This window comes from Phyllopteryx taeniolatus, chromosome 1, assembly GCF_024500385.1.
Source record: "Phyllopteryx taeniolatus isolate TA_2022b chromosome 1, UOR_Ptae_1.2, whole genome shotgun sequence".
Lineage (NCBI taxonomy): Eukaryota > Metazoa > Chordata > Actinopteri > Syngnathiformes > Syngnathidae > Phyllopteryx > Phyllopteryx taeniolatus.
In genome coordinates, this window is record NC_084502.1 from 22,767,240 (window position 1) to 22,794,016 (window position 26,777).

Genomic DNA, 26,777 nt, shown 5'->3' on the forward strand with positions numbered 1-26,777 from the left:
ACAGGCGAGGCCGGATTTAAACTCGGGTCTTCAGAACTGTGAGGCAGATGTGCTAAACAGTCGGTCACTGTGCCGGCCTATATTTGTCACTATTGGTTGTCGAAGGAGAGGAAGGCAAGGCAAAAACGTAGAGGACCCAAGTGCAGGGAAGCAGGGAGGGAAGGTAGAAGTCCCAAAAATTATATTTAATTCCAAATCAAAAGTAAACAAGGGTCTTGGAAGAAACAAACTAAGCTAAGTCCCAAAACTGATAATCAAAGTAACAAAGAAACACTTGAACAAACCTAAAACTGGAAACAAGACATGACTACTGAAACTTCAGGTGACTTCGACATGTGACACAGACAGACTACAATTGCAACTGACAATGACACCTGATAACGACATACTACAATGACAATGAACCGACAAGAACTGAAAGAAACCAGGGAACTAACTACAGATTGACGAGACAACGAGGAACACCTGGACAAGACACAAGCGGCTGGAGGGAGCTGATTGGTTGACAAGGTAGAAGGTTGACGAGGACAGGTGGACACAACTAATTGAGCACACGACATGAACAACATGGAACACAGGAAAACATGAAACAAAACTAACCCCAACCCAAACCAAAACATAGACCATAACAATATTTGTATTATTATTATTATTGTTGTTGTTGTAAAATACAACTCACATTTTATTTATTTTTATTTCCATTTGTTTTATGATTTAGTAAATCACCCGTTGAATACATTGCTTTTTTTGCACTCAGAATAAGCTGGATATTTATGTTTCTATTCCTATTGATTTAGATTTATGACCTATTTTTCATCCTTAGGGTCTGAATGATTAATAGGAGCAAAATCAGTGAAATTCATTTAATCCTGATCATGGGAGCTGTTACTGATTAATGTGAAATGGCTGCAAGCCACAACTGGATTCAATTGCATTGCAAAGTTATAAATGTAAGCCTACAAGTGTTTGCATTACCCACTGGGAGTCTCAGAATCATGAAGACAAATTATCCTGAAAAGGCAGACTTAGATTTCTTCAAAGGTATGACAGTGCAATCTTTGGGCGGCCAACTGAGCAATTGTGTTTGTGGTTATCCTGCTATGGTTTCATTTGTGAGGTCAACATAATAACACAGCCAATAACAGAACCTCCTTGCGCTCTCCAGTGGGGACCCCTACTATGAAGCAGAACCTAGGAGTCAGTTAGGCAACAACAAGTTCAGGTTTGATGTTCTCTATCACAAAGGCTGAAAAGAAACAAAACAAAACCACCATAGACAGTTTCTCTAATAACTGTCAGTATTGTGTGTGCACTAGTCCATGAAGACAAAGAAGGAGCTCATCGTCGCCCAGAATTTGCACTTCCTTGAGAAATGATGTCAATATTCATCCCGTGACTCACAAGCTTAATTTGTTCCATGACCGACACTTATGACTCACATCTCTCAAATCTTGTGCACTGTATCTCAAATCAACTTTCCCTATTGAATTAAATGGAAATGCCATTTATTCTTTCCAGCCCCCATCACATTTTTTTAGTAAAGAAAATATAACTGTCTTGTAAAATACAATTTAAAAAATATAATAAATGAGCATGTTAAGAAATAAATTGGTTTTATGAAGTGTAATTAAGATGAAAGTCTCTCTTTCTCACGCGCACAAGCACACAAATTGTGCTACATCAGTGTGTTATGTATTTATTTGTGTTATGGTGTGGCCTAGGGAGTGCCTTGCTCTCTTCCGCTGACAGTGGATGCCGCGCACACTTTCCAAGGTTTCATAATAGCGCAATCACTTTTAGGTTTCAATTTCTTGGGAGCCATACTGACAGTTAATTTATAGCAAGAAAAAAAAGAAATATGTCCCTGAAATATGTGACATGCGGAGCATGTGACATTTATGCTGTGTGAGAGACAGCACGCAAATAAGTGTTCCACATGGATGCCAGGAAGAATAGTTTGTGAAGCCAGACAACATGCTTGGAAAATTTGTTTGTACACTGAATTGTTCATGAACCGAGATTCCACGAGAGGTTCCATCTTAATTGTTTCACTAGAGGCAAAAAATTAAGCCAAGCGATGGCTCGTATCTCGAAAACTAGTAAGTCGGTGCACTCAAAAATTGAGGAACCACTGCTCCAAGTAATGCATCACAGCATTGGAAGTAAATGGGGCACGTTGTAGTATCCCAAATACAATACAAATACTACATATCCTAGAGAGGCTGTGAGCAGCACAGGGATCACAGGGTAATCTCATTGGACGCTTAGTAATTGCTTTGGCACAAAGCCCATATATCATTGCAAGATCATTTATTTTCTGCCAATTATCTCGCTTTTCATCTCCTTGCAGCAAAAAAGCCAATCTTCGTGAACTGATGTGTTTGGACTGAGAAAAGTAATAACTCACCGAGACCAAATCAAGGTCATATTTAACTGTAGCTTGAGCTTGAATCTCTTAAGCCATGGTCACTGCTACAGCAGTCAAACAGCAAAAAAATATTTTTTTTTATGGGCCATATAATCCATCCAGGTTTCTTCCAACACATATTGCTTTTTGGAGAACATGTGCCCAAAGTTGAAATAGTGGAAGCATTTTTTGAGGTGCAAATTAAACCCTGCGGTTCTCCCTGACAAGCACTAATATGAAAGATTTGGGGGAAATTAGTATCTTTGTCAGCTCAATATCATTCATACTTGCAACTAATTTAACAAACCAATGCAAATTATGTATTTCTGTCATTGGTATGAAATACCTCAAGATCATATTGATGAAATTAGACAAACACTTGCAGATGGCAAAAGTACATTATGGCTACACGTGCTACTGCTTTCCACCAAATAAGCGCATTTGGTGGGATGCCATCTTCATATTTTTAAAATGTGATCTCCTGAGGTAAATTGTGTTAATAATTTTATGCATTGTTTTTAACTTGGGCGGCACGGTGACCGACTGGTTAGAGCATCAGCCTCACAGTTCTGAGGACCCGGGTTCAATCCCCGGCCCCGCCGTGCCTGCGTGGGTTTTCTCCGGGCACTCCGGTTTCCTCCCACATCCCAAAAACATGCATTAATTGGAGACTCTAAATTGCCCGTAGGCATGACTGTGAGTGCGAATGGTTGTTTGTTTCTATGTGCCCTGCGATTGGCTGGCAACCAGTTCCGGGTGTACCCCGCCTCCTGCCCGATGACAGCTGAGATAGGCTCCAGCACGACCGCGACCCTAGTGAGGAGCGGCTCAGAAAATGGATGGATGTTTTTAACTTGTGTTATTAACACGGTGACCGACTGGTTAGCGCGTCAGCCTCACAGTTCTGAGGACCGGGGTTCAATCCCTGGCCCCGTCTGTGTGGATTTTGCATGTTCTCCCCGTGCCTGCGTGGGTTTTCTCCGGGCACTCCGGTTTCCTCCCAGATCCCAAAAACATGCATTAATTGGAGACTCTAAATTGCCCGTAGGTGTGACTGTGAGTGCGAATGGTTGTTTGTTTGTATGTTCCCTGTGATTGGCTGGCAACCAGTTCGGGGTGTACCCCGCCTCCTGCCCGATGATAGCTGTGATAGGCTCCAGCACGGCCGGGACCATAGTGAGGAGAAGCGGCTCAGAAAATGGATGGATGGATGTTTTTAACTTTACTTTTGAATGTAAGCAAGTCCACACCCACACATAAGGGTATATGATCCACTGTGGTGCTTTTGATCAGGGTAAGACAGGGTGATGGGGTTGTACATCAATCCCTTGCCCAAAAGTACTAGTAGTTTCGGAGGTTTGCTGCCATGTTCCATGCCATCTTGACATTGCTTCAATACAAACCTGCAACCAGTCCTTAAGAGCTATCAGAGCATACCTCCACCAAGGCTTATTTTTCACCTGCAAAATCATCAAGTGTTGTATTGTGCTCCTTTGGATGAAGAAACAATTCCAGATCTGGGTGCAAATAATACATTTACAATACAATACAATACATTCAAAATAGATTATGATACAGTTTTCTAGTTTTACCAGATCTGACCTGTTTAGAAAAAAAAGCTTAGATTTCAACCTCAATTGAATCTACTTGTTGTTTACTCTTTCTAAAGCAACACACATTAAATTTAGTTCCAGTTAGATTAGGGGTGTCAAATTCATTTTAGTTCGTGGGCCAAATTCACTCCAATTTGATCTCAAGTGGCCCTGACCAGTATATCCGTGGCCTTATGCGCTATAAATAACGACAATTCAATTGTTTTCACCATATTTTGGGTGCAATGCAACTACATTTGGGAAAATATTCACATTTATTGATTATTATCTTGTTGCAAATCTTGTTTCAAATCATATGATCAATCTCAAGTATAATAACAAAAATTAGTGCATTTCAACAATTTTACAGATCAGTGTTTTCATATACACTTGCAATTTACAGATCACAGTAGATCTGTAAACCTTATACGTACCTTTTATAAAACATCATTCATCATCATTTTAAATTTACATACATTTTCACATCCATCTGGAAATCTTGAAAGGCTCAACTGACTCATCACACCTTCCAACCTAAAGTGGGATCTTTTCAGAATTAAAGTGCAGTTATCCCCCTGCCTTGTAAATGTATACAGGGAGATTGACAGAGTGAAACTAAAAATAATATATATATATATATATATATATATATATAGCTATGTCTATACACCTGTGCACCAACTTCAATTAACCTCACAAGCATGGTTTTGGAAGTCTTGCAATGTAAATGGAGTACAAATACTTTGTTACTATATTTATGTAGAATTTTCACATAGCTGTAGTTTGTTATTTATATATCTGTTATATATCTGGCAACTTTCACTTTTACTCCACTACACTTCCAAAATAAAATATATAATTAGTACAAAACATTTCCTTTTAACATCTTCATTACTAAATGTGGTAAGGATACTGGTAGGGTGGAGCTCATGAAAATGAGCAGACGACAGTATCGTGTGTTGGCTAAGTGCAGAGTACCTGCAAAAACAAATGCTAGCACAGGCAGAACATGAAAACTGAACAGTAGTGTTCCAATGAAGATTGAAAAAGTTTGAAAACATCTTAACGTTAATTTATTGTGTATGCTTAAACAGGTACTTTTGCAAGGTGACATATGCCTGTATTTTTTAGGGATGTCTTGACATACTGTTATAACCCATGTTTTATGTCTGCTGGCAGGCGGAAACTTGCACACGTCTTGTGCCTCTTGGTTACGTCCTCTGTGTTCAAGCAATTGTTAGTCAACCCAGTTTTTGGTGTTTGATTAGCGAGTGGCACAATTAAAAAAAATCTCTTTTGATAGCAACAGAGACACTACACATTGAGAGACCTGTGCGAATTTTGAGCCCCAGTTTGCTGTAACTGGCTAACCATAAATGACACCAGTGACCTTCAAGTCCAACTAGCATTATGTCAAAAGACTGAAAAGAATACTGAACGTCACTACATAGTTTGCAGTTTATAGCTTTACTTATAGCTGCTTCACTTTCATGGAATTCTCTACACCATTTTAAAATTGCTTACAATATACAGCAGATTGGTTGGATATCTTTGCACTGCAGTATTTTATTGTGTTATACTATAAAAATAACACTGACATGATGAACGGTTCATCGTATAATAGAAAATAGACCATTAAATACATGTACAAGTAAAAAGCTCCTATGGAAGCTTGGAAGCTCCTATCCAGCCGTCAAGGAGGAGCAGGGTTTTAATAGTTTGGGATTTTTCATTAGTTAGTTTTTATTTCGTTTCGACTTTTGTTTTTCAAGTTAGTATTAATTAGTTTTTAGAATGGGTTTATTAGTTTTGATTAGTTTTTTTATTTTTCAAAAATGGTTTGTTTTAGTTTAGTTTTTAATAGTATTAGTATTAGTTTAGGCGGCACGGTGACCGACTGGTTAGAGCGTCTGCCTCACAGTTCTGAGGACCGGGGTTCAATCCCCGGCCCCGCCTGTGTGAAGTTTGCAGGTTCTCCCCGTGCCTGCGTGGGTTTACTCCGGGCACTCCGGTTTCCTCCCACATCCCAAAAACATGCGTGGTAGGTTAATTGACAATTCTAAATTGCCCGTAGGCGTGAATGTGAGTGCAAATGGTTGTTTGTTTATATGTGCCCTGCGATTGGCTGGCAACCAGTTCAGGGTGTACCCCGCCTCCTGCCTGATGATAGCTGGGATAGGCTCCAGCACGCCCGGACCCTAGTGAGGAGAAGCGGCTCAGAAAATGGATGGATAACATTATTAAGTAGTTTTTTTTAAATATGGGGTATTTTTTGGGTGCAAGATTTAAAAAGATCACAGTATGTATGGTGTAATAAAAACTCAAAAGATATATTAACTTACAACTAGCAGATGAGCAACCATCAACAAATCAAATACAGGTACTGTCTGCAGACTTTGAGGTGCAAGAAGTGTAGTGCATAATATTGCTTCTTCTATCACAACATACAGTAAAAATGTATGGGCTTTGTTTTTATATGTTTAACTTACATAGGCTACTGTCCATCATTGTAAACAAAAACTAATTCAAGTCCTTCCATGATGAATGAATGAGGCATCTCAAATTGAGCTTGGACAGTCTCACTTTCTTTCACTTGCTGCTACGTTGCGAGCTTCGAAAGTAGACTTGTGGCTGTTATTCCCCTTGGGAAGTACCGTAATTTCTCGTGTATAATGCGCATTTTTTACCCCCCAAAAATTGTCAAAAGTCAATAGTGCGCATTATACATAGGTATGGGAGAAAATGAAAAAGACTTTCACATTTTCATCAATGTAGCCGCCGTCTAGAGGTTATGAAAAAGCTGTATACTTTCATTCCACTATGCCACCGCCCCCTAGATGTTATTAAAAAGTTGTACACTTTCATTCTAGTATGCAACCTAGAGGTTATGAAAAAGGTGTAGACTACACTTTCATTCCACAATGACAGGGGTACATATGACTGCATTTATGTACAATTGTGCTCATAAGTTTACATACCCAGGGATAATTTTTGAAATATATATATATATATATATATTTATTACGACTGACGACTGAACAACAACCATCATTAATTTCTTTATGGTTATGTTTTCTTTAATGATAATGCTTTTCTGAAATGCTTGACAGTTTAATTTGAATCATTAAAATAAAATTAAATGTGTTTCGCCGAGTCCTTCATGTTTTCTTAAAATAATTGTACACATCTTACAAATCCTGCCTGGGTAATAGAACATATGAGCACAACTGTGTGTTTTCTCATTTACTAAATAAAAGTAGGGCTGTGAATTTCAAAATAAGAGCAAGTAAATAAAAAGAAAGTATTGTGTGTTCAAATAAGGTGTTTAACTTAAACTAACAAAATACAGATAATACTTAATGTTTTGATCTTATGGGTAGAAGCAAAATCATGCATTGTAAAAATGCATTATACATAGGTAGAAGGGATTACCAGAATTTTGAGGTCAACTTTGGGGTCTCATTCGGATCTGTCAACATTATACACGAGAAATTACGGCATTCCACACGTACTGTATCACCAGCTTCCACTACAAGCCACTTGCCCGCTGCTTTCATCTTGTGACAAGTCATACTGTAGTCAAATTAGATTAGATAGATAGATAGATAGATAGATAGATAGATAGATAGATAGATAGATAGATAGATAGATAGATAGATAGATAGATAGATAGATAGATAGATAGATAGATAGATAGATAGATAGATAGATGGATGGATGGATGGATGGATGAAAACATTTTCATTGTTTATTTGGCTGAAACTTAAGCCCGGTTGTAATATGCACTATTTGTTCATATATGACCCGAAAAGGAGAACACTTACCTAGCTGAGTTGATTGACAAAATATCCGTCTCATCAGGTGGCAGCGAGCGTTTGGCGGCAGCCAACTCATTGTTGCTGCATAATGACTTCTAAGGGGACACACAGTAAGTGAAATACAATTACCAAACGACTAGCAGTACAGCTGTCATAAAAAATGGCCGAGTCGAAATAATTACATTTAAAATCCAGCCTGAAAGCTCATGTATGTAGTTAATTAACAAATATGAAAATGAAGGACATTTTTACTTTAATTGAATTTTTTCCAATTTTAGTTTTCATTTTTTCATTCGCTTTCATTAACTATAATAACCATGCTGAGGAGACCAGTCCTGGCGTGAGTCTTCGGTTTGAATCAGGACATAATATTTTGTACATAAGAGGCCTAACTGGGTAGCGGCACGGTGAACGACTGCTTAGCGCATCTGCCTTACAGTTTGAGGACGCGGGTTCCATTCCGGCCTCGCCTATGTGGAGTTTGTATGTTCTCCGTGTGCCTGCGTGGGTTTTCTCCAGGTACTCCGGTTCCCTCCCACATCCCAAAAGCATGCATGGTAGGTTGAATGATGATTCTAAATTGCTTCTAGGTGTGAATGTGAGTGTGAATGTTTGTTTCCACAGTGTACACCACCTCTTGCCCATAGTCACCTGGGATAGGCTCCAGCAAGCCCGCAACACTAGTGAGGATAATGAAAATGAAGGGATGGAGGTAACTGGCAGTTTTGCAATCGGATCAGTTCAAAAAGTCTTACAGTTCTTGTGGTGGATTGAATATTGGTATTGATGTATCAGTGTTAAAGCCGCAAGTTTGTAGATTTATGTGAGGAGTCAAGAAGGGCCACTACAGCTCTCGTAATGTTCAAATTCCAATTTATATTCTTTCTTTATCCTTAAGCTGTACCCCCGGTGTCCTGGAACCTATTTTCATCTTCTGTCGGATCTCTTATTCCTTTTTGCTGATCAAAGCTGGAAAGTCTGAACGGATTGTTATTATGCAAGCTCGAACAGCTGAGCTCTAATAAAACATTCATGGTCAGTGGACAGTGTCTGTGTCTGCTGGCTGAGCCCAGGGGCGGTTTTTGATACGGCGACCGTGGCAAAAGCTAAACACCCCACACCACCCACCCTCTCCCCCCATTGACAACTAGCTTTATAATGTAAAGATTTGAAAACTTCTTGATATCCAAAAATTAACCTTCAACAGCACGCCAAGATGATGTCAACAATGACGTCAGCTCGGTATCAGATTTCCCAGCGTGCCTAGCGCCGTTGTATAACTGTTAAAATGCTGTTTTATGTCAGTTAGTCCCCTAAAACCATAAATAGTTGTAATAATGTGAATGTTTATACAGCTTCTGCGTGTTTATGCGCCCTCTGCAGCTTTTGTTATCTCTTAACTATTTTGTTATTATCTTCCACCATGAGTGAACGTGTTATCCGGGCACATGACCTCTCTAGCCGGCAGACTTGCAAATAGTACGTGGGAGGTGCAAAAATACCTCTGTTAAACGGCAGTGTCGAAACTAATACTAGGGTGCATCACAGCCTCAATACTTACAATATAGGAGTAGATGAATTATAACATTGTAAAGGGGAATAAATGAATATGATGTTAATTTATAAATCACAAGATTTAAAACTAATTGATAGCTTTTCTAAAACACATCTACTCATATACATCACTTTACTGTGAAGGAGTTTTCAAACTTTTAGCATACTTATGTATAGTACGCACTATTGACTTTTAAAGATTTTGTTGGAGAAAAAATATTAACAATTTCTAGAACATTATTATTTAGTTGCACAGAGCCTTGACTTATGCAGCACTTGAAGTACCTAAACTACAAAGGTGGTATCTTCTACTGGAATATGTGCTAGCCTTCATTTCACCAAGGTTGGTACTACTTGAATGCATTCCCAAGTACAGAGTTTCAAAGGCAAAACCAGGTACTGAGGCTCAAACACACCATTAAATACAACTCAGTCTGCTTTCAATGGGGATGTGAACTGTGGAAAAGTTGTTTTGTGTGTTTTTTCCTTAAATCTACAACTATCATCACACGTTTTAATGCTAGTTTTACACAACAGTGCTTGGTCTAAAAAACCCAAGTGTTAGCAATTTACACCCTGTGGCCACATAAATGAATAAAATGAGATGTCTGAATTATGCTTCATATTTTTTTCATTACTTTATACAGAATCGGGAGCAAATGCAGTATGTTTTCCAGTGATTTGTGCTGATAGAACTTAGTAGAACTTTTTTTCTATGGCAGACACTGTCACTACAGTGGGTTTAACATACTGTAGATGACAAGCATTGTACTGAAAGACTGCTTTTGTTTATGATGATGACTATGTCCAAAATAATTTGAAGCACCCTACTTTTTACACATCCTGTAACATTGTCACCACCACAAGTTTCATGTGCAGAGAATCTAAAAGGCAAAGCTCTCACTTTACTTGTCAATTTATATTCCATCACTCACCTACGCTCATGAGCCATGGGAAAGGACCTGCAACCTCCTAAAAAAGTGAATTTCCCCTCAAGACACAATTAAAACGATTGTTCTTTTTCTTAAAAAGAACAAGATCGCAGATTCTAGAAATTAGAATCACTGGCCCATAGAGATACTCTGTAGAGCTCAGACCACTCGAAGGAGATTGAGGAGTCAATTGGAGTTTTCCCGCACTCTAAGGGTTGCAGTATTCTTTGTATCCTCCTTTAGAGGTTTTCTGATCATGTCCAACTACGAGTAGGAGACCGTGAGGTATACATGGGAAACAGAGAGGATTATCCTTCCAATCAGTCTGGTACAGTTGCCCGAGGTACGAGAGAGCATTGTTAGGGAGAAGGGATCATGCGTTACTCCGCTCTGTCTGCTGCCACCATGTCCTGATTTCAGATGTGCAACAAAATAATAGATAGAACACCTGACTTGGTCGAAAAATGGCTTCATTTCTTTTGTTTTATGGATTCAGGCAATTGTTTCTTTATTGTATCTATTGCTCCACCAGATTAAATCCTGGTTTAATACATAATCAACACTGAAAAAGGTCCTTTGAATTTACTTAATTTGAACATGTACATCGTTTGCACATGAGTAAAATATGTTAAACTAAACTGGGAAAGGTCTGTCAGTTTACCACATTTTAATCATGTGCAACCAAAGATTAGGTACTTTTTCAGTGTAGTAATGTCAGTAAGAGTCAACAGGATCTGGATTTTTGACTATAGTAAAAAATCTGATGGTCTGCATACTGTGTATTCTGTCACAGCATAACAATATTTTGATACCAACTAGACTGAAAGTTAATCGCTTATTGGGATTTTGAACAGGTAAAGAAAACATTGTATTTAACACTACAGAACTGAACATTAAACTACCTTGATATTTAATAACATATGCCATAGGTATAGATTTAATCTGTCATATCTATGGCTTGGAAAGCATTTTATGTTGTCATGCTGGATATTCACATCCAGAAATTGAGTCCATGGACATTGGGGGTTGGGCCGATAGGATAACCTTCTGGATGACCTTCTGATCCTATTCCACTCTCCAGCTCCCTTGCGAGAACATCACAGTATCCAGTTCCCATTTCCAAGGTCAAAATGCTAAGGCTTTCAGCTCAATTGTCATTACACGCGTGTTGCCTCCTAAAATTGACTCTGTATGTTTATAAATTGCTGTCTCATTGATATTCTGATGGAAAATTTAAGAACAGGTGGATTGCCATTTGTCACAGTGCTTTATTGAAATTATTGTGACTTAAGCCACATATCTGTATTGAGGCTAGAACATCATATTTCCCTCGACTACCCAAGTACTTTCACTAATTGTCAGAAATATATATGTGCATAGACGTAGTGTAAAGGAATATATATGTAGATGCAACATTTGTGCAATGTTTACGATGTGACAAATCTTGAATTGAATGCATTTGGCTTTTCCATAAGTAGCAAAAGGTTTTAGCTTTTCTCATTGGCCTGTCACACATTTGAAATTTCAGCTCTGTGTCCCATAATTTTGAAAATGATCAATCAAATAGCAAAGAAGCTTTACCTCTTTTTGTGCATCGTCTGTCCCTAATTAAGTTAAATAAGCGATAGTTAAATAAGTTCTTTGTACGCTTGACCTCTAAAAGGTTTTTACATTGGAAGGGAGGTTTCGAGGCTTTCTGGGGATTCATATAGTGTGAGGTTTGCATTTAAAGCAAGGACTTGGTATTATTAGAAGGTGTGATAATACTAATAATCATTATCATCATCATCATCATGTTGATGATGATGATTATTATTATTTATAAATTAGCTGTGCTCGCTTGTGTGGACAGAGATTTTGCCAATTGGTGTGGACGACAACATTTCATTAACAGAGTGGGAATTGTTTTTGCCCATGTACTGTACTATAACCTAAGGGTGAAATGGAGAGGATGCATACACACGGGCTAACACAACAAAACAGTTTTATGGGTAGGAATAAGGAAGTAGTATTTATGAACAGAGTACCACATATCAACATGGAACTATATGATTAATTTCATGCATCAATCATCATTTTTGCAGTGGAATTCCAGGAAAGAAGTGTGGGGTCATTATCTTAACTGCTGAGGAGCTCAGCAACTGCAGGGTCAGTATACAAGCACGCATGCATTCACACACCCATCTGTGCACACATACAGACAACTGTGCCTCAAAAATAGGATACACACAAAAACGCAGAAACATTTTAATGATGGGCCCAACTTTCTACAAGAGACCGTGAAATGTGGCAAATGAGCAGGAGTTACACATGTGAATCACTTAGTCAGGGCTCAAGTATATATTTTTTTCAGGCTATGATGGGAATATAAATGCTCAATCCCCACCACTCTTGCCCCAATCGTATATTCATACGAATGATCTAATGAAACTACTATTATTAAAAAAAACAAAAAACAAACAAACAAAAAACAGCTGTGCTATATAGAATTGGACTGCATTAACATTGGACATTAAAAAGCAAATATGAGATATGAATATCTCTAATACAACTTCTTGAGGTCTCCTGACATCTACTTGTTATTTTCTTCCATTTCCAGCCATAAAATACCTGTACTGTATCTTATCTTCAGCCATTGCTAGCTTACTGTAGATCGGGGGTGACCAACCTCTTTGAAAGTGAGAGCTACTTCTTAGAGACTGATTAACGCTAAGGGCTACCAGTTTGATACACACTTCTGAAATAACACATTTGCTAAAATCACCTTGAATTATTTGGTAATAATCATATTTCCTGTATCTATGTGAAGAAGACACTGTTAATGATTTCTCACAATAATTATCAACAATGATTTGACATGGTAGGACACAGATAAATATCAATATGTAACACTTCTATAAAACTATATATGCAAATATTAGCATTTTCAATTGATTACTTCACTGGTGAGCTATTTTTAGAACAGGCCCACAAGGTACTCATATGGTCCTTGGGGCTACCTGGTGCCCGTGGGCACCATGTTGGTGACCCCTGTTGTAGACACTGTACTGTGTGTCTAATGCAATAAAACCCAAGGCTGGATTTACAATATATTGGCCATTTTATTCTATGTGGCACAGTACGTACAGTAGAACCTCGATAGAACGGACTAATTGGTTGTCTGATATAGCCAATTGGCCGTTACATTGAAGCACTTTTTTTCAGGCCATATGCACCCATATTACAGTACAGTACAAAATTATGGTTTTGTAGTTTTTTTGTGGCCTAAAAAGCCCAGTAAATTACAAAGTTGTTGTAAATATTTAAAAAAGCTTGAAAGTTTTTCATTTTCACATTTTATCAAAACTTACTACGCCGGTGTGCTTGGTCATGGTGACACTGTTCACATCCAGTACTCATCATTGGCAAGCCGCTGTCATGAGCCATGAGGAATTAATGTACATCCTAGTTCCAAATCTATTGCCAAAGGTGAATGGCTTGACAACAAAAACTGTTACTGTACCAAAAGTAGCATTTTCCAGACGCCCGAGACTTGTATTTTGTATTCCTCAGAATTAACACTCTAGCCATTCAGCTCTCTCTCTCTCTCTCTCTCTCTCTCTCTCTCTCTCTCTCTCTCTGCTATACATACAATAGACCGCAAGTATAACCATCGTCACATGGCCACCACATCAATGCCCCACATTCAATATTGCCGCCATGTAGGCACGGGAGGCATGTCTTTTGGAATTGGATCGCTTTTTTTTTTTTTTTTTTTTGTATATCTGTGACCCAGAAATACACCAGTCCCATTCTCTGCTTGTATTGCGCCACAGCGCCAGTTAACAACAAGGGCCAATTCTGGAACTAACAGACTTTGGCAATGACATTTTAAGTGACTAATGGAAACTATTTTTGGACACATTGTTCAGCCTTGACGGTCCGTTTTATCCGGTATCCGTTATATCGTGGTCCGTTTTATCGAGGTTCCACTGTACAGTATATGCATCATGGAAGTGTAATGACAAAGAACATAGAATCGGATATTCTCAGATCCGAATGAGACCTTGATCATACGTGGATAAACATTAGATATCAATCTGATAAATGTGACAGTAGTGTAAGTGGGGGTACGCCAAATGTCCTCTCAGGACAACACAATGACGTACTGTACGTAACACGGGGACAAAGAGAGATGGGACCCAAATACCTAACGGAAATACAGTAGGTATATTACATGTAGTTTGTGCACACTAACAAATCCATAGATTTCTGATGATGCCTTACTATTGGATGCGATGAACAAGAGGTCTCATCAAGGACAATCTATTCATCTATCACTCTACTGAGCCATACCGAGCATCTGAAAACAACAGCCTTAATAAAACAGTGTCTTATTAATGGGTGTAACCATCCATAAATATGTATGAGGCTATTCCCCATTCCTCCCTGACTAGAGTATATTAGAGATGGTCCGTGATCAAATTTGTTTCTCCCACTGATAAAATGTATACTTTAAATAAAACACTGGATTGATTTCACAGTGTAATATATGCAGTCATTATGAAGATGGGGCTTGACTGGTTGCCTACTTGGGAATTTGCATCTCCATTATACAATTTTAACTGTGACTATTGCTTTGCATTCAGACTGGGTGTTGAGTTATAGATTACTGTGTTTGTGTCACAAAAAGCTATAGTCTTAAAAATTAATTGTGCAACACAGCATGTTGCTGCCTTTGATATGAAATTGCATATTTTCATCTATTCTTATTTGTCTTCGCTCACAGGATATTGCTACCATGCAGTTGTGTGCCAACAAGCTGGACAAGAAAGACTTTTTTGGCAAGTCAGATCCCTTCCTGGTTTTCTACCGCAGCAACGAAGATGGAACGTGAGTTTGAGAAGCCTCATGAGCTAGCTATGCAAATGAAAAAAAGATATTTGGGTTAACATTAATCGTAATGTTATTTATTGAGATCTGGAATGTTTGATTCAGGTGTTCCCTTTATTATTTTTATTATTTTTTTCAAGCAGTGCTTATATGTCAAAAGATTTTAATAAGTTTGGGTGAAGAACTCAATTTCTAATTCAGGCTTGGATGATCAGGAAAACTTTGTGAAATCTTGGCATCTTACCATATAACTGTATATAATCTTGGCATATTACCATATAACTGTATATATCATTCAAAGTCACACAAACCGATTTATTTCAGAAATGTCCGAGAATCACAGCAAGTTTACACGACTCCAGTCGTGTTAAAAACTTGGAACAATTTATAACTAAATGTGTGTGCACAGAGGCAACCATTAAAACTGTAATACACATTCTGGACCAGTATACTTTGTATAGCGATTGAGCTAGGAAGGATGAATTGAAGGTAGTTGGGCTTTTTCTTAATTTTTGTTCAACTCATAAATAATTTTTAAAAAACTGATGATTTTATCTTTATAATGAGTGACCCTCAACTCCAGTGAAAAGAAACATTGCTTGGCAGTCTGTCATTTGTTTGAGTGGTGCAAGTCTATTTCCTCATAAAAGGAGGTTGCAGAACCTCTCAATTTATAACAACCACTGATTGCAAGCATACACAATGATTTACATGTTTATTTACAGAAGTTAACATTCTGGCATTGAAGTGTTTTAAAAGTTTGCGTTTTCAGGCTGACAAAACACTGTCGTCAACTAAATAAATGAAAAAATACATAAAGTGTGGATAAACAATTTTCACATCGCTTCAATCTGGTTTCACTTATTTAGCATTCTGATTCAAATGAACCATTGAGCCTTATCTCAAATGTCTTTGTCTGAGCAAAACTCCATCTGGTCATGTCCCCCAGACATACGCACTAATGGGGACACGTCGTAATACGGAAAATAAATGCTGTGTGATTATCATCAAGAAAGCAAACAAACTCTGTTTTGTCTGTCTGTTTGTTTCTCACTGTGTTTGCTGTTTTTCTGGCAGGTTCACCATCTGTCATAAAACAGAAGTGATCAAGAACACGTTGAACCCGGTGTGGCAGCCCTTCACCATCCCTGTTAGAGCTCTCTGCAACGGCGACTATGACAGGTCAGAAGACATAAATGCATGCAGAAAACTGCATAGTAAAACGGTGGATGTTTTGGTCATGCATGTATTTTATGCATGCATCGTTCTGCCAATATACACTAATGGAGGAACCCTAAATACATAGGAGGTGGACTTTGGGAGTAGATGACATCACCTGTTGCCGGGGCGGTCAGAATAATGCCAGCAATCGGTCATGGTGTCCCGAGGACCAGCGTTGGTGTTATTGAGATCGCCTTGGTTCCCACACCACACTCTGCATTACATTGACATTCTGACTGTGCCGAGCAGATGTGAGAGCCACTTTTGCAGCCAGGTGCACTCTGCATATACTTAATGCCTTATACGGCTCCTGTTTAGCTGCACTTGTCCTTGTGAGAATACGATTATACTATTACACCCCTAAAAGTGTGAACATTGGATTAAGCTGTATGAATTTTGAATTTTTTTCTCAGCACCAGTAAAATAAAACAGCAAAGCTCATATGATGCAAATCTTTCAACATGTGGTATAAACCGGGTGCAGCTATCACACTCCCCTATTTTTCCCTAGCCGGTATAACTGAAATAGCAGAATTACTGGGGGCTATTACCGGCATGTTTTACATTTGGTGTCCTCATGAGACACCACTACTTTCCACCTGGGACTGGAATCAAATGTTAATAGGTGAGCTGAGTAAGTCTTATCATCTTTTTAGAGGAAAACGTGTACAACTAAATAGAACGAAGAACAAGTAGATGTTACGATTCAATATAAAATTTAACCGCTGAAATAAAATTGTATCAAGCAAGTAGCCGGAGCAAAAAAGTGCCAAGATTTTTTTCTCACACCACTTGTTGCTAGGCAACTTACAAAAGAGCGGTACACTGCCCCACACAGGAGAGAGAGGGCAGAGATTCCGTAGGAACACTGCCAATTACTTCAAACCCTACTGTATAAGGATTACAAAGTTTATTATATATTGCATTCATTTTGCAATTGAAATACTACTCATATGTTTCACCTGAGCCCCATCAGAGGAGACAAGAAAATTTAAACGTGTGTCCCTTGGAAAGCTTCTTCTGTCAAGTTTAGAACTATTGTGGCTTTTTACACTATATTTCAGCAGGGACTGAATGGGAACCTTTCTAACCTGAGATGAGAACAATGCATGAATAAGGCACACAACAACAGCAAAAATATCACCAGAGGATAAATACTGGACTCAGGTTGTATCAAGAAGATGACTCCTGCCTTCATGTACTGGAGCTATATCATTCAGCTGTGGAGGCAGTGATAGTTCTTTGTGACCGAACCCGCCAATATATCCCAAGAAGTAGATCATCAAAGATATTGATAAGTATTCATGAAAATGCAGACTGCAGAGCATAGTCACTTTCTCTTTGCACCTCAAAGCGCACCGACCATCTGATAGAGCCTTTTGTGTTTTTAACTGCTCTCCAGTTCAGTTGACTCCATGTCGTTCATCATCCTTGTTCCTGATAAGTTTCATCTTTATTTCCATCCTGTAGTGTGTGACAGTCTTTTTAAGACCATCCGTGGCTGCCTGCCTTGTCCACTTGGTTTCTCTTCTGTCTGTTGCTGGAGCGTGCAGTGCATTCCCTTTTTGTATTTTTGTAACAAATCATCACCCTCTTGCCAGGCTGCTTTTTTTTCTTCCTGCACTTGGGTCCACTATGTTCTTCTAAGAAGAAGAAGAAGAAGAAGAATCATCTTTTATTGTCATGAACATGCATGCATGCACATGAAATTTGTTCTCTGCATTTAACCCATCACAGTGAACACATACACATGTTAGTGTGTATGGGGGATTCAAATCAAAGAAATATGAATATAAAGTAAAAAACTGAAAAAATATTCACTGTGTTGAAATGACAATGCTTTGTTACAGCCATTTTTTCTGCATTGCCAGTAGGGCTGTAGTAGCTTTCAATGATGCAGTCAGTTTGCTATGTAGTTCCAGCAGTTGCTGCATTTTTTTAATTCAGCAGTGTTGCAATTTAACCTTATTTCTGCTGGAAGAAGAACACGTTGTTGAATCATTGAATTGCACTGTCGCACTCATAAATAATATGTTCTGTATTTCAGGACTGTAAAAATAGATGTCTATGACTGGGATCGAGATGGAAGGTAAAGGCACGATACCTCAGTGTGAACCTTATTGTCATTGATACTGCATAAAAAAACAATATTTTTCTCATAAGTGATTTTTCATTATTGCACAATGTAATTGATATTTTAAGTTCACGTCATCTCTGCCATACACAAAGCCTCTTTGACCTATGCAATATCAGTTTTAAATTGTGAGACTTGTTTGATATTTGTAGATAGTATCATTTATTGCTGCATGTACATACCTTATTAACTGCTTCCCAGTTCAGACAGAATAGTTTTGTAGATCTCATACATTAAAGACGTAGATCTCATACATTAAAGACGTTATGAAACATCACTGCAGTAATTTTGTTCGTCAGACAACTTCATGCATTACATTTTTTCAAAAAGTCAATATAATGATTAATTTTGTGTTAAGTAATGATTCCTGACTGCAGGCAGGCCATTCGTTAGCATCTGAACTTTTCAATTTTTCCACCTTGCCAATGTAGTGTGTACAGAATATGGTTTTGACCATACTTTTTTCCCTTCCAATGCCTAATTCTTTTCGGGTCATTGTTCAAATGTTTAACAGCGTTTGTTCCAGAATGCTTCACAGTGCATATAGCAGCAATTTCTCTTTAAACTCCCCTTTACAGATGCAATCTCTGCTGTGTAGGTGATATGTGTTGAAGTAATGATGTTGTATTATTTATAATACAGCTAATTTCAGCCACCTCTGTGAGGGAAAAGGAGGCATTAATTTAAGGTGACGTGTTTATTTAGTCACACACCGCAAAGCTACAGTGTTTACCTAGGATACAACATCCATTAGGTCAGAGACCATTATTTGTGGAAATAGAGTACTGTAATTTCTCGTGTATAATGCACATTTTTTACCCCCAAAAAATTGTCAAAAGTCAATAGTGCACATTATACATAGGTATAGGAGAAAATGAAAAAGACTGCCAAACAGTTATACACTTTCATTCTAGTATGCCACCTAGAGGTTATGAAAAAGGTGTAGACTACACTTTCATTCCAATATGACGGGGATACATATGACTGCATATATGTACATTTGTGCTCATAAGTTTACAAACCCAGGCAGAATTTATGAAATATATATATATATTATTATTATTATTATTTAATTTTTTTTAAATACAACTGATGACTGAACAACATCCATCCATTCATTTTCTGTGCCGCTTCTCCTCACTAGGGTCGCGGGCGTGCTGGAGCCTATCCCAGCTATCATCGGGCAGGAGGCGGGGTACACCCTGAACTGTTTGCCAGCCAATCGTAGGGCACATACAAACAAACAACCATTCGCACTCACATTCACACCTACGGGCAATTTAGAGTCTCCAATTCATGCATGTTTTTAGGATGTGGGAGGAAACCGGAGTGCCTGGAGAAAACCCACGCTGGCACGGGGAGAACATGCAAACTCCACACAGGCGGGGCCGGGGATTGAACCCCAGTCCTCAGAACTGTGAGGCTGACGCTCTAACCAGTCGTCCACCGTGCCGCCGACTGAACAACAACCATCATTAATTTCTTTATGGTTATTTTTCGTTTAATTATAATGCTTTTCTGAAATGCTTGACAGTTTAATTTGAATCCCATTCAAATAAAATTAAATGTGTTTCGCCTTGTCCTTCATGTTTTCTTAAAAGAATTGTACACATCTTACAAATTCTGCCTGGGTAATCAAACATATGAGCATAACTGTGTGTTTTCTCATTTACTAATTAAAAGTAGGGCTGTATACATGTTCTGGAAAATGTAAACTGAAATTAACATTGATTCAATAAATTTGTTCCAAAAAAAAAAAAAAAGTAGGGCTGTGAATTTCAAAATAAGAGCAAGTAAATAAAAAGAAAGTATAATGTGTTCAAATAAAGTGCTTAACTTCAGAATAATTCTTTGAAAAAACTAACAAAATACAGATACTTCATGTTTTGATCATATGGGTAGAAGCAAAATCATGGATTGTAAAAATGCATTATACATAGGTTGAAGTGTTTTCCAGAATTTTGAGGTCAACTTTGTGGGTGCGCATTATACATGGGTGCGCACAAACAAATAACAAGCTGTATATTGCTATCTTTTCTTTTTAACCATCCCATCTTTCTTGTCGGTGAGTATACTTATAACTGGAACATAAAAATCACACAGTGACAAAGCAGCAAGGGTGTAAATCTGGCAGACCTACAGAAGGAGATGTGAATAGGCTTGACACTTTGTCTCGGATGATGACATTTGGGTTCATGCTTGCCCATGTGTGGGTGTGTGTCTGCAGCCATGACTTCATTGGCGAGTTCACCACCAGCTACAGAGAGCTGTCTCGGGGACAGAACCAGTTCAACGTCTATGAGGTGAAACCCAAAAGAATGTTATTCATATGTTATTGCATTTCCAGTGCACGATAATAAATATGTAGTCATTGTAGGACTAATTAGTAACGTGCTGTCCACAATCTTTAAATGGTGGAAATATTACAATGTTTTCAAGGAACCATGAATGCTTTTTTATTTTATTTTTGTTACCCTCTAAAATAGGTTCTATTTAGAAAAACATTAACTTGTAGAATGTTCATTTAGGCAAATAATTTGTAGATAACTAATGATGGATGATGATTCTATTAATGCATGCCAAAAAGTAAATTGTATTGATATATCGGTTTAGATTAATAGACAGTCACTATGATTATTGTTGCATTCGTTTTCATTTTAAAGCCTCTTTCAGTGTGTGATACTTGTGTACAAGAACCCACCTTATTAAAAGGATAGCATCTTATCTCATGGTGATTTTTTTCTTTGCGGCATTCACTTTCATCATTTTGTTATACAATTTAATAACATTGTTGTTTTTCCCCCCCATTACTGACAGGTTATAAATCCCAAGAAGAAGGGCAAAAAGAAGAAGTATGTCAATTCAGGAACTGTGAGTCTTTCTACCAACCCTGCACTTGCCTGTTTTTGGGGTGGCAACAGCTCATGTGTGATGAGTTGGACTTAGAAGCCACAGGTCGAGTCCCGCTATTGACAAAAATATAATAACGGCAACTAGCTGTTGGAAAGATGCTGGCTACTTGTGAGGTCTACTTGAGCAAGGCACCCTCGACAACCCACCCTCCCACCCTTCGCTCTAGTGTTGCAGCACTTTTTGCACACCTCTTTCAAGCTGAATCTCTCCTTTTGCATAACCTGCATGTGTGTGTGCTAGTTCTCCATGTGGTGTGCAACCCAAAAATATAGAGCAGCGTCTGAATTTTCCCTTGAGGGGTTATAATGAGTGAAATAAATTAAAATAAAATTATTGACTTATGATTGGTATTTTATGTTATGTTACATATACCAACTATCTCTTATATCTCTTTCTCTCCCAATGTCTGATATGCCGTCGGGTAAACTGTATGTTTGTCCCTTCCCGTTGGCGCGACTGTGGTTCCCTTTCCATCTTCCCTTTGCTATATTTCCATCTTCCCTTTGTTATATTTGTGTACGTGTGTGTCTATGTCTGCGTGTGTGCTTGTGTGGGTGGGTGTGAACACAAGGTAACTCTGCTGTCCTTCAAAGTGGAATCCGAGTACACCTTTGTGGATTTCATCCGAGGAGGGTGAGTCGAATAATGATTAGCCTGCTGTCACTGTGTCAATGCCACCCTGTTGGTTGTTTTATGTAAGTGTGTGTGTGTGTGTTTGTGTGTGTGCGTGTGTGTGGGTGTGGGTGTGGGTGTGTGTGTGCTTTAAAACTCCAAAGTCTTTGTGCGCATCAGTATGAATTCATATTGACTTTGGAAAAATTACACTTGTGGAATTTTGCACTACTAAAACCCTTATGTAAACACCTGTATGTATTCAGTTGATCACTTTTGAGTATTTTATTTATTTTGCCTAACCAGAAAGAATATTGTCAAAGGATACTAATTAGTGAACTAAAATCTGATTACATCACAGTCTGTGGTGGTGTTGTTTTCTTAATATGCTGCACTTAATTTGGACCATAATCCACAGCTGGCCTAAATGCACAACATTGGTACCTGTTACAATATTTTTTTGTTTCTGTAATGCTTAATACACCATTAGGTAGAAGCTCTTTAACCAAATTATATTTTCAATGCTAAAATATATTTTAATCCTTATTGTTATCCATGAATTTTCAAATGTACTATAATATTTACTCTAAGTGCATTGACTAATGTTTTTTTGTTGTTGTGTTTATTCTCTTTTGGGGGGAATTTCTTGTGCACTAGGACACAGCTGAACTTCACTGTTGCCATAGACTTTACAGCATCAAATGGTAAGATACTTCAGATGCCGGTTCACACTGCATCTAGCGCAGCACAGTGCGCGGTCAACCAACCAGTACATGATGTACCATACTACATTAGTGAAGCATGGTGGTGTAATGTCATGGCATGGGCATGTATGGCTGCCAATGGAACTGCTTCCCTTGTATTTATTGATGCTGTGACTGCTGACAAAAGCAGCAGCATGAGTGTTTCTGTCATATACTGCCCTTCAGTTCCCTTATTGGAGCCGGGAGGGCGCTTTGCGTCCGCTCTCGATCCCCCCTCCCCTCTCTGTTTTCAGCACCTGTCTCCAATCAGCCTCATCACCACCGGTATATAAGCCTGCCTGTTCCAGGAAATCCTCGCCAAAGTATTGCAGTTACTTCCAGCGTGTTTTCCCCATGTTCCGGATACCACGTCATTCCTGCCGCCAAGCCAGCCGCCTGTCCTCGCCACTGCCTGCCACCTGTCCACGCCACCGCCTGCCAACCCACCGCCATTACCTTTCCTCAATATACTGTTCAGAATTTTACATCTGCCTCCGCCTGCTCTTTGATCCAGCTACACCCCATACGTGACAGAATACTTTGGCCATTATGGACCTAGCAACTCCGGAGGCACTGATGAACGCACTCAGTCTCCAAGGAGCCCGCATAGGAAGACAAGAAAAGACTCTCCAAGAACTCATGGGATGCCTACACTCCCTCACACAACAAGTATCCCTCCTTTCCTCGACGATGCTATCCAAACTTCCACCTGTAAGTACGCCTTCCGAGCCCGCAGCCTCAGTGCCACCCTGCCTCCTGTACAAAGAACCTCATGTCCCGCCGCACAAGCCCTACTGCGGGGACCTAGGTGCATGTAGCCAGTTTTACTCAATTTACTCACCCTTCAACAATACAGTTATCCCACCGAACAATCCAAAGTAGCTTATGTCACAAACCTCCTCCGCGGCAAAGCAGCTCAATGGTCCACTTCCTTATGGCAAAACCCCTCCCCGGTACGATTCCTTTTTCCAACGAACTCCATAAAGTGTTCGATCACCCCGTTCTGCGCAAAGAAGCCACCCGTCATCTCCTCACGCTCACACCAGGCGCTAAATCAGCAGCAGAAAATTGCATAGAGTTCCGGATATTGGCGGGTGAATGTGGGTGGGATGACGCGACACTAAGGGGGATTTTTTCTAATGGCCTTTCCGAGCAGCTCAAGGATGAGCTAGCAGTCCGGGACGAGCCCTCCTCTCTCGAGGATCTCACCGGCCTTTCCATCCGTCTGGATAACAGACTGCGAGAGCGAACACAAGAGAGGGGGGTTCGCACGCGCAAAAGCCCTCCTACTCCGAGCGCCGCGCCGTCAGCTTCACACCCACCTCCCGCACCATCTTCCGCACTTCCGTCAGCCCCCGTAGCCACCGAAGAGCCCATGCAAATTGAAAAGACACGGTTAGATCCACAGGAGCGTCAGAATCAGAATCAGAATCAGAATCATCTTTATTTGCCAAGTATGTCCAAAACACACAAGGAATTTGTCTCCAGTAGTTGGAGCCGCTCTAGTACAACAGACAGTCAATTTACAGAACACTTTGGAGACATAAAGACATTGACAAAAAACAATTGTGCAAAAAGATGCAGAGTCCTCTAGCACTTAGAGCAGTTCAAATGACTAATATTGCAATAGTCCGGTGCAATGACCATTGTGCAAAGGAGTGTATGCGGTTTAAAGTGACGAGTAGTGCGATAATCTGGGACAATGTTGGTTGTGCAAATGTTACAGATACTCCTCAATCAGTGTGCAAATGGAGCAGATGCTACTCTGGCATGAGTGGCCAGTATATGCAAATAGTCCAGCATGGCGAGAGAACTACAGTGAGTGCACGAGTAATACATAATTGGCCCCACAGAAATGTGACAATGAACTCAAGTCAAAAAATTGCCAGCTTGTTGTAATGGAATTATAGGTTAGGTGTTTAAGAAGTTGATCGCAAGAGGGAAAGAAGCTGTTGGAATGTCTACTAGTTCTAGTTTGCATTGATCGGTAGCGCCTACCTGAGGGAAGGAGCTGGAAGAGCTGGTGACCGGGGTGCGGAGGGTCCGAGAGGACCAGACTGTGATGGAAGAACACTGGACTGATTCGATGACCGCTGTGTAGAACTGTCTCAGCAGCTCCGGTGACAGGCCGTGCTTTCTCAGAAGCCGCAGGAAGTACATCCTCTGCTGGGCCTTTTTGAGGACGGAGTTGATGTTGGTCGCCCACTTCAGGTCCTGAGAGCATCCTCATTCGACCTTCCTCTTCTCCAGTTTGGGGCCGGCTTCTTTTTTGTTGAAAAGAAAGACACCACTCTCCGCCCATGTATTGACTACCGTGGTCTCAATGATATCACCGTGAAGAATAAATCTCCGCTTCCCCTCATCGACCCCTCGTTTGAACCCCTCTGTGACGCCCAGGTATTCATCATATTGGATCTACGAAACGCCTACGACCTCATCCGTATCCGAGAGGGGGACGAATGGAAGACCGCCTTCAATACCCCTCTCGGGCACTTCGAGTATCTGGTCATGCCATTCGGTTTAACCAACGCCCCTGCAGTTTTCCAAACATTTATTACTGACGTCCTCCGTAACATGCTCAACCGGTTCGTGTTTGTGTACCTCGATGACATCCTCATTTTCTCCCGCTCCCCCAAAGAACACTGTATCCATATGCGCCAAGTCATTCAGCGTCTCCTTGAAAACCTTCTGTATGTTAAACCTGAAAAGTGCGAATTCCACCTCTCCTCTGTACACTTCCTGGGCTACGTCATCTCCAGAGGACAACTACAACCCAACCCTGCCAAAATCCAAGCAGTCGTTAAATGGCCCACTCCCACCACCCACAAAGAACTACGTTTCCTTGGATTGGCGAATTTCTACCGTCTATTCATCCGTAATTACAGCAAGGTCGCTATTCCCCTCACTAGCCTCACATCCACCAGCTTCCTCTTTCAATGGACCCCAGCAGCATCCCAAGCATTCAGTCAACTCAAGACCCTGTTCACCAGTGCGCCCATTCTTCGCCACCCCGACCCCTCCCTCCAGTTCGTGGTCGAGGTGGACGCCTCGGACACGGGGGCAGGGGCTCTCCTCTTGCAGCGAGACCCCACGACCCAGAAACTTCACCCCTGTGCCTTTTTTTTCCCGCCTTCTGTCCCCTGCCTAGACCAACTACGATGTCGGCAACCAAGAGCTACTGGCCATTGTATGGGCCTTGGAAGAGTGGAGGCATTGGCTGGAGGGGACTGAACTACCATTCATCATTTGGACAGACAACAAGAATCTCTCTTACCTCCGTTCTGCCAAACGCCTTAACCCTCGACCCTCGGCTCTCTTCTTGAGCAGGTTTAATTTCAATCTCTCCTTCCGTCCTGGCTCCAAAAACAGCAAAGCAGATGTCTCGACTTTACTCACCCCCCACCAATCCTGTCAAACCGCAACCCATTCTTCCTTCCTCATGCTTCGTTGGAGCAGCCACTTGGCAGATCGAACAGGTGGGGTTACCAACTGCCATTATTCAAAGAACAGGAGCAGGCAGTTGCAGTCCCCACCGTCAAGGATCATCTCCAGAGAATCCAGGCAGTGTGGAAAGACGTCCGTGCGGCGTCGACCTGGTCCACCTCACGCAATAAACAGCTCGTGGACCGTCAATCCTCCCCGACGCCCGAATACAAGGTGAGCCAATCTGTCTGGCTTTCTTCTCACAACCTCGTCAAACTGAATCCCGTAAACTCACTCCCCGTTACATTGGGCCTTTCCCAATTACCAAAATCATCAATCCCACTTCTGTCCAGTTGAAGCTTCCACAGTCCTTAAAGATTCACCCAACCTTCCACGTCTCGTTGCTCAAGCCTGCCTTCACCTGCTCACCACTGCTTGCCACCTGTCCATGCCACCGCCTGCCAACCTACCTAGGACCACCGCCATTACCTTTCCTCAATAAACTGTTCATCATTTTACATCTGCCTCCGCCTGCTCTTGGATCCAGGTACTCTCCA

General features: G+C 40.2%; 1 protein-coding gene across 5 annotated transcripts in view; it reads left to right on the forward strand.

Annotated features, from left to right (window-relative positions):
• Positions 1 to 26,777, forward strand: part of LOC133481977 (copine-9) — a 92,423-nt gene that overhangs the window by 52,903 nt on the left and 12,743 nt on the right. For 2 of the 5 annotated variants that reach the window (XM_061781428.1, XM_061781435.1), the window contains exons 7-14: positions 12,388 to 12,451; positions 15,072 to 15,175; positions 16,253 to 16,357; positions 18,443 to 18,484; positions 20,757 to 20,832; positions 21,347 to 21,400; positions 22,014 to 22,075; positions 22,712 to 22,758. In XM_061781428.1, coding sequence (XP_061637412.1) covers positions 12,388 to 12,451; positions 15,072 to 15,175; positions 16,253 to 16,357; positions 18,443 to 18,484; positions 20,757 to 20,832; positions 21,347 to 21,400; positions 22,014 to 22,075; positions 22,712 to 22,758 — 554 coding nt within the window. Of the gene's footprint in view, positions 1 to 12,387; positions 12,452 to 15,071; positions 15,176 to 16,252; positions 16,358 to 18,442; positions 18,485 to 19,673; positions 19,754 to 19,839; positions 20,061 to 20,756; positions 20,833 to 21,346; positions 21,401 to 22,013; positions 22,076 to 22,711; positions 22,759 to 26,777 lie in introns of those variants that run through there. The other 3 variants (XM_061781443.1, XM_061781453.1, XR_009789661.1) reach the window with 3 other exon arrangements.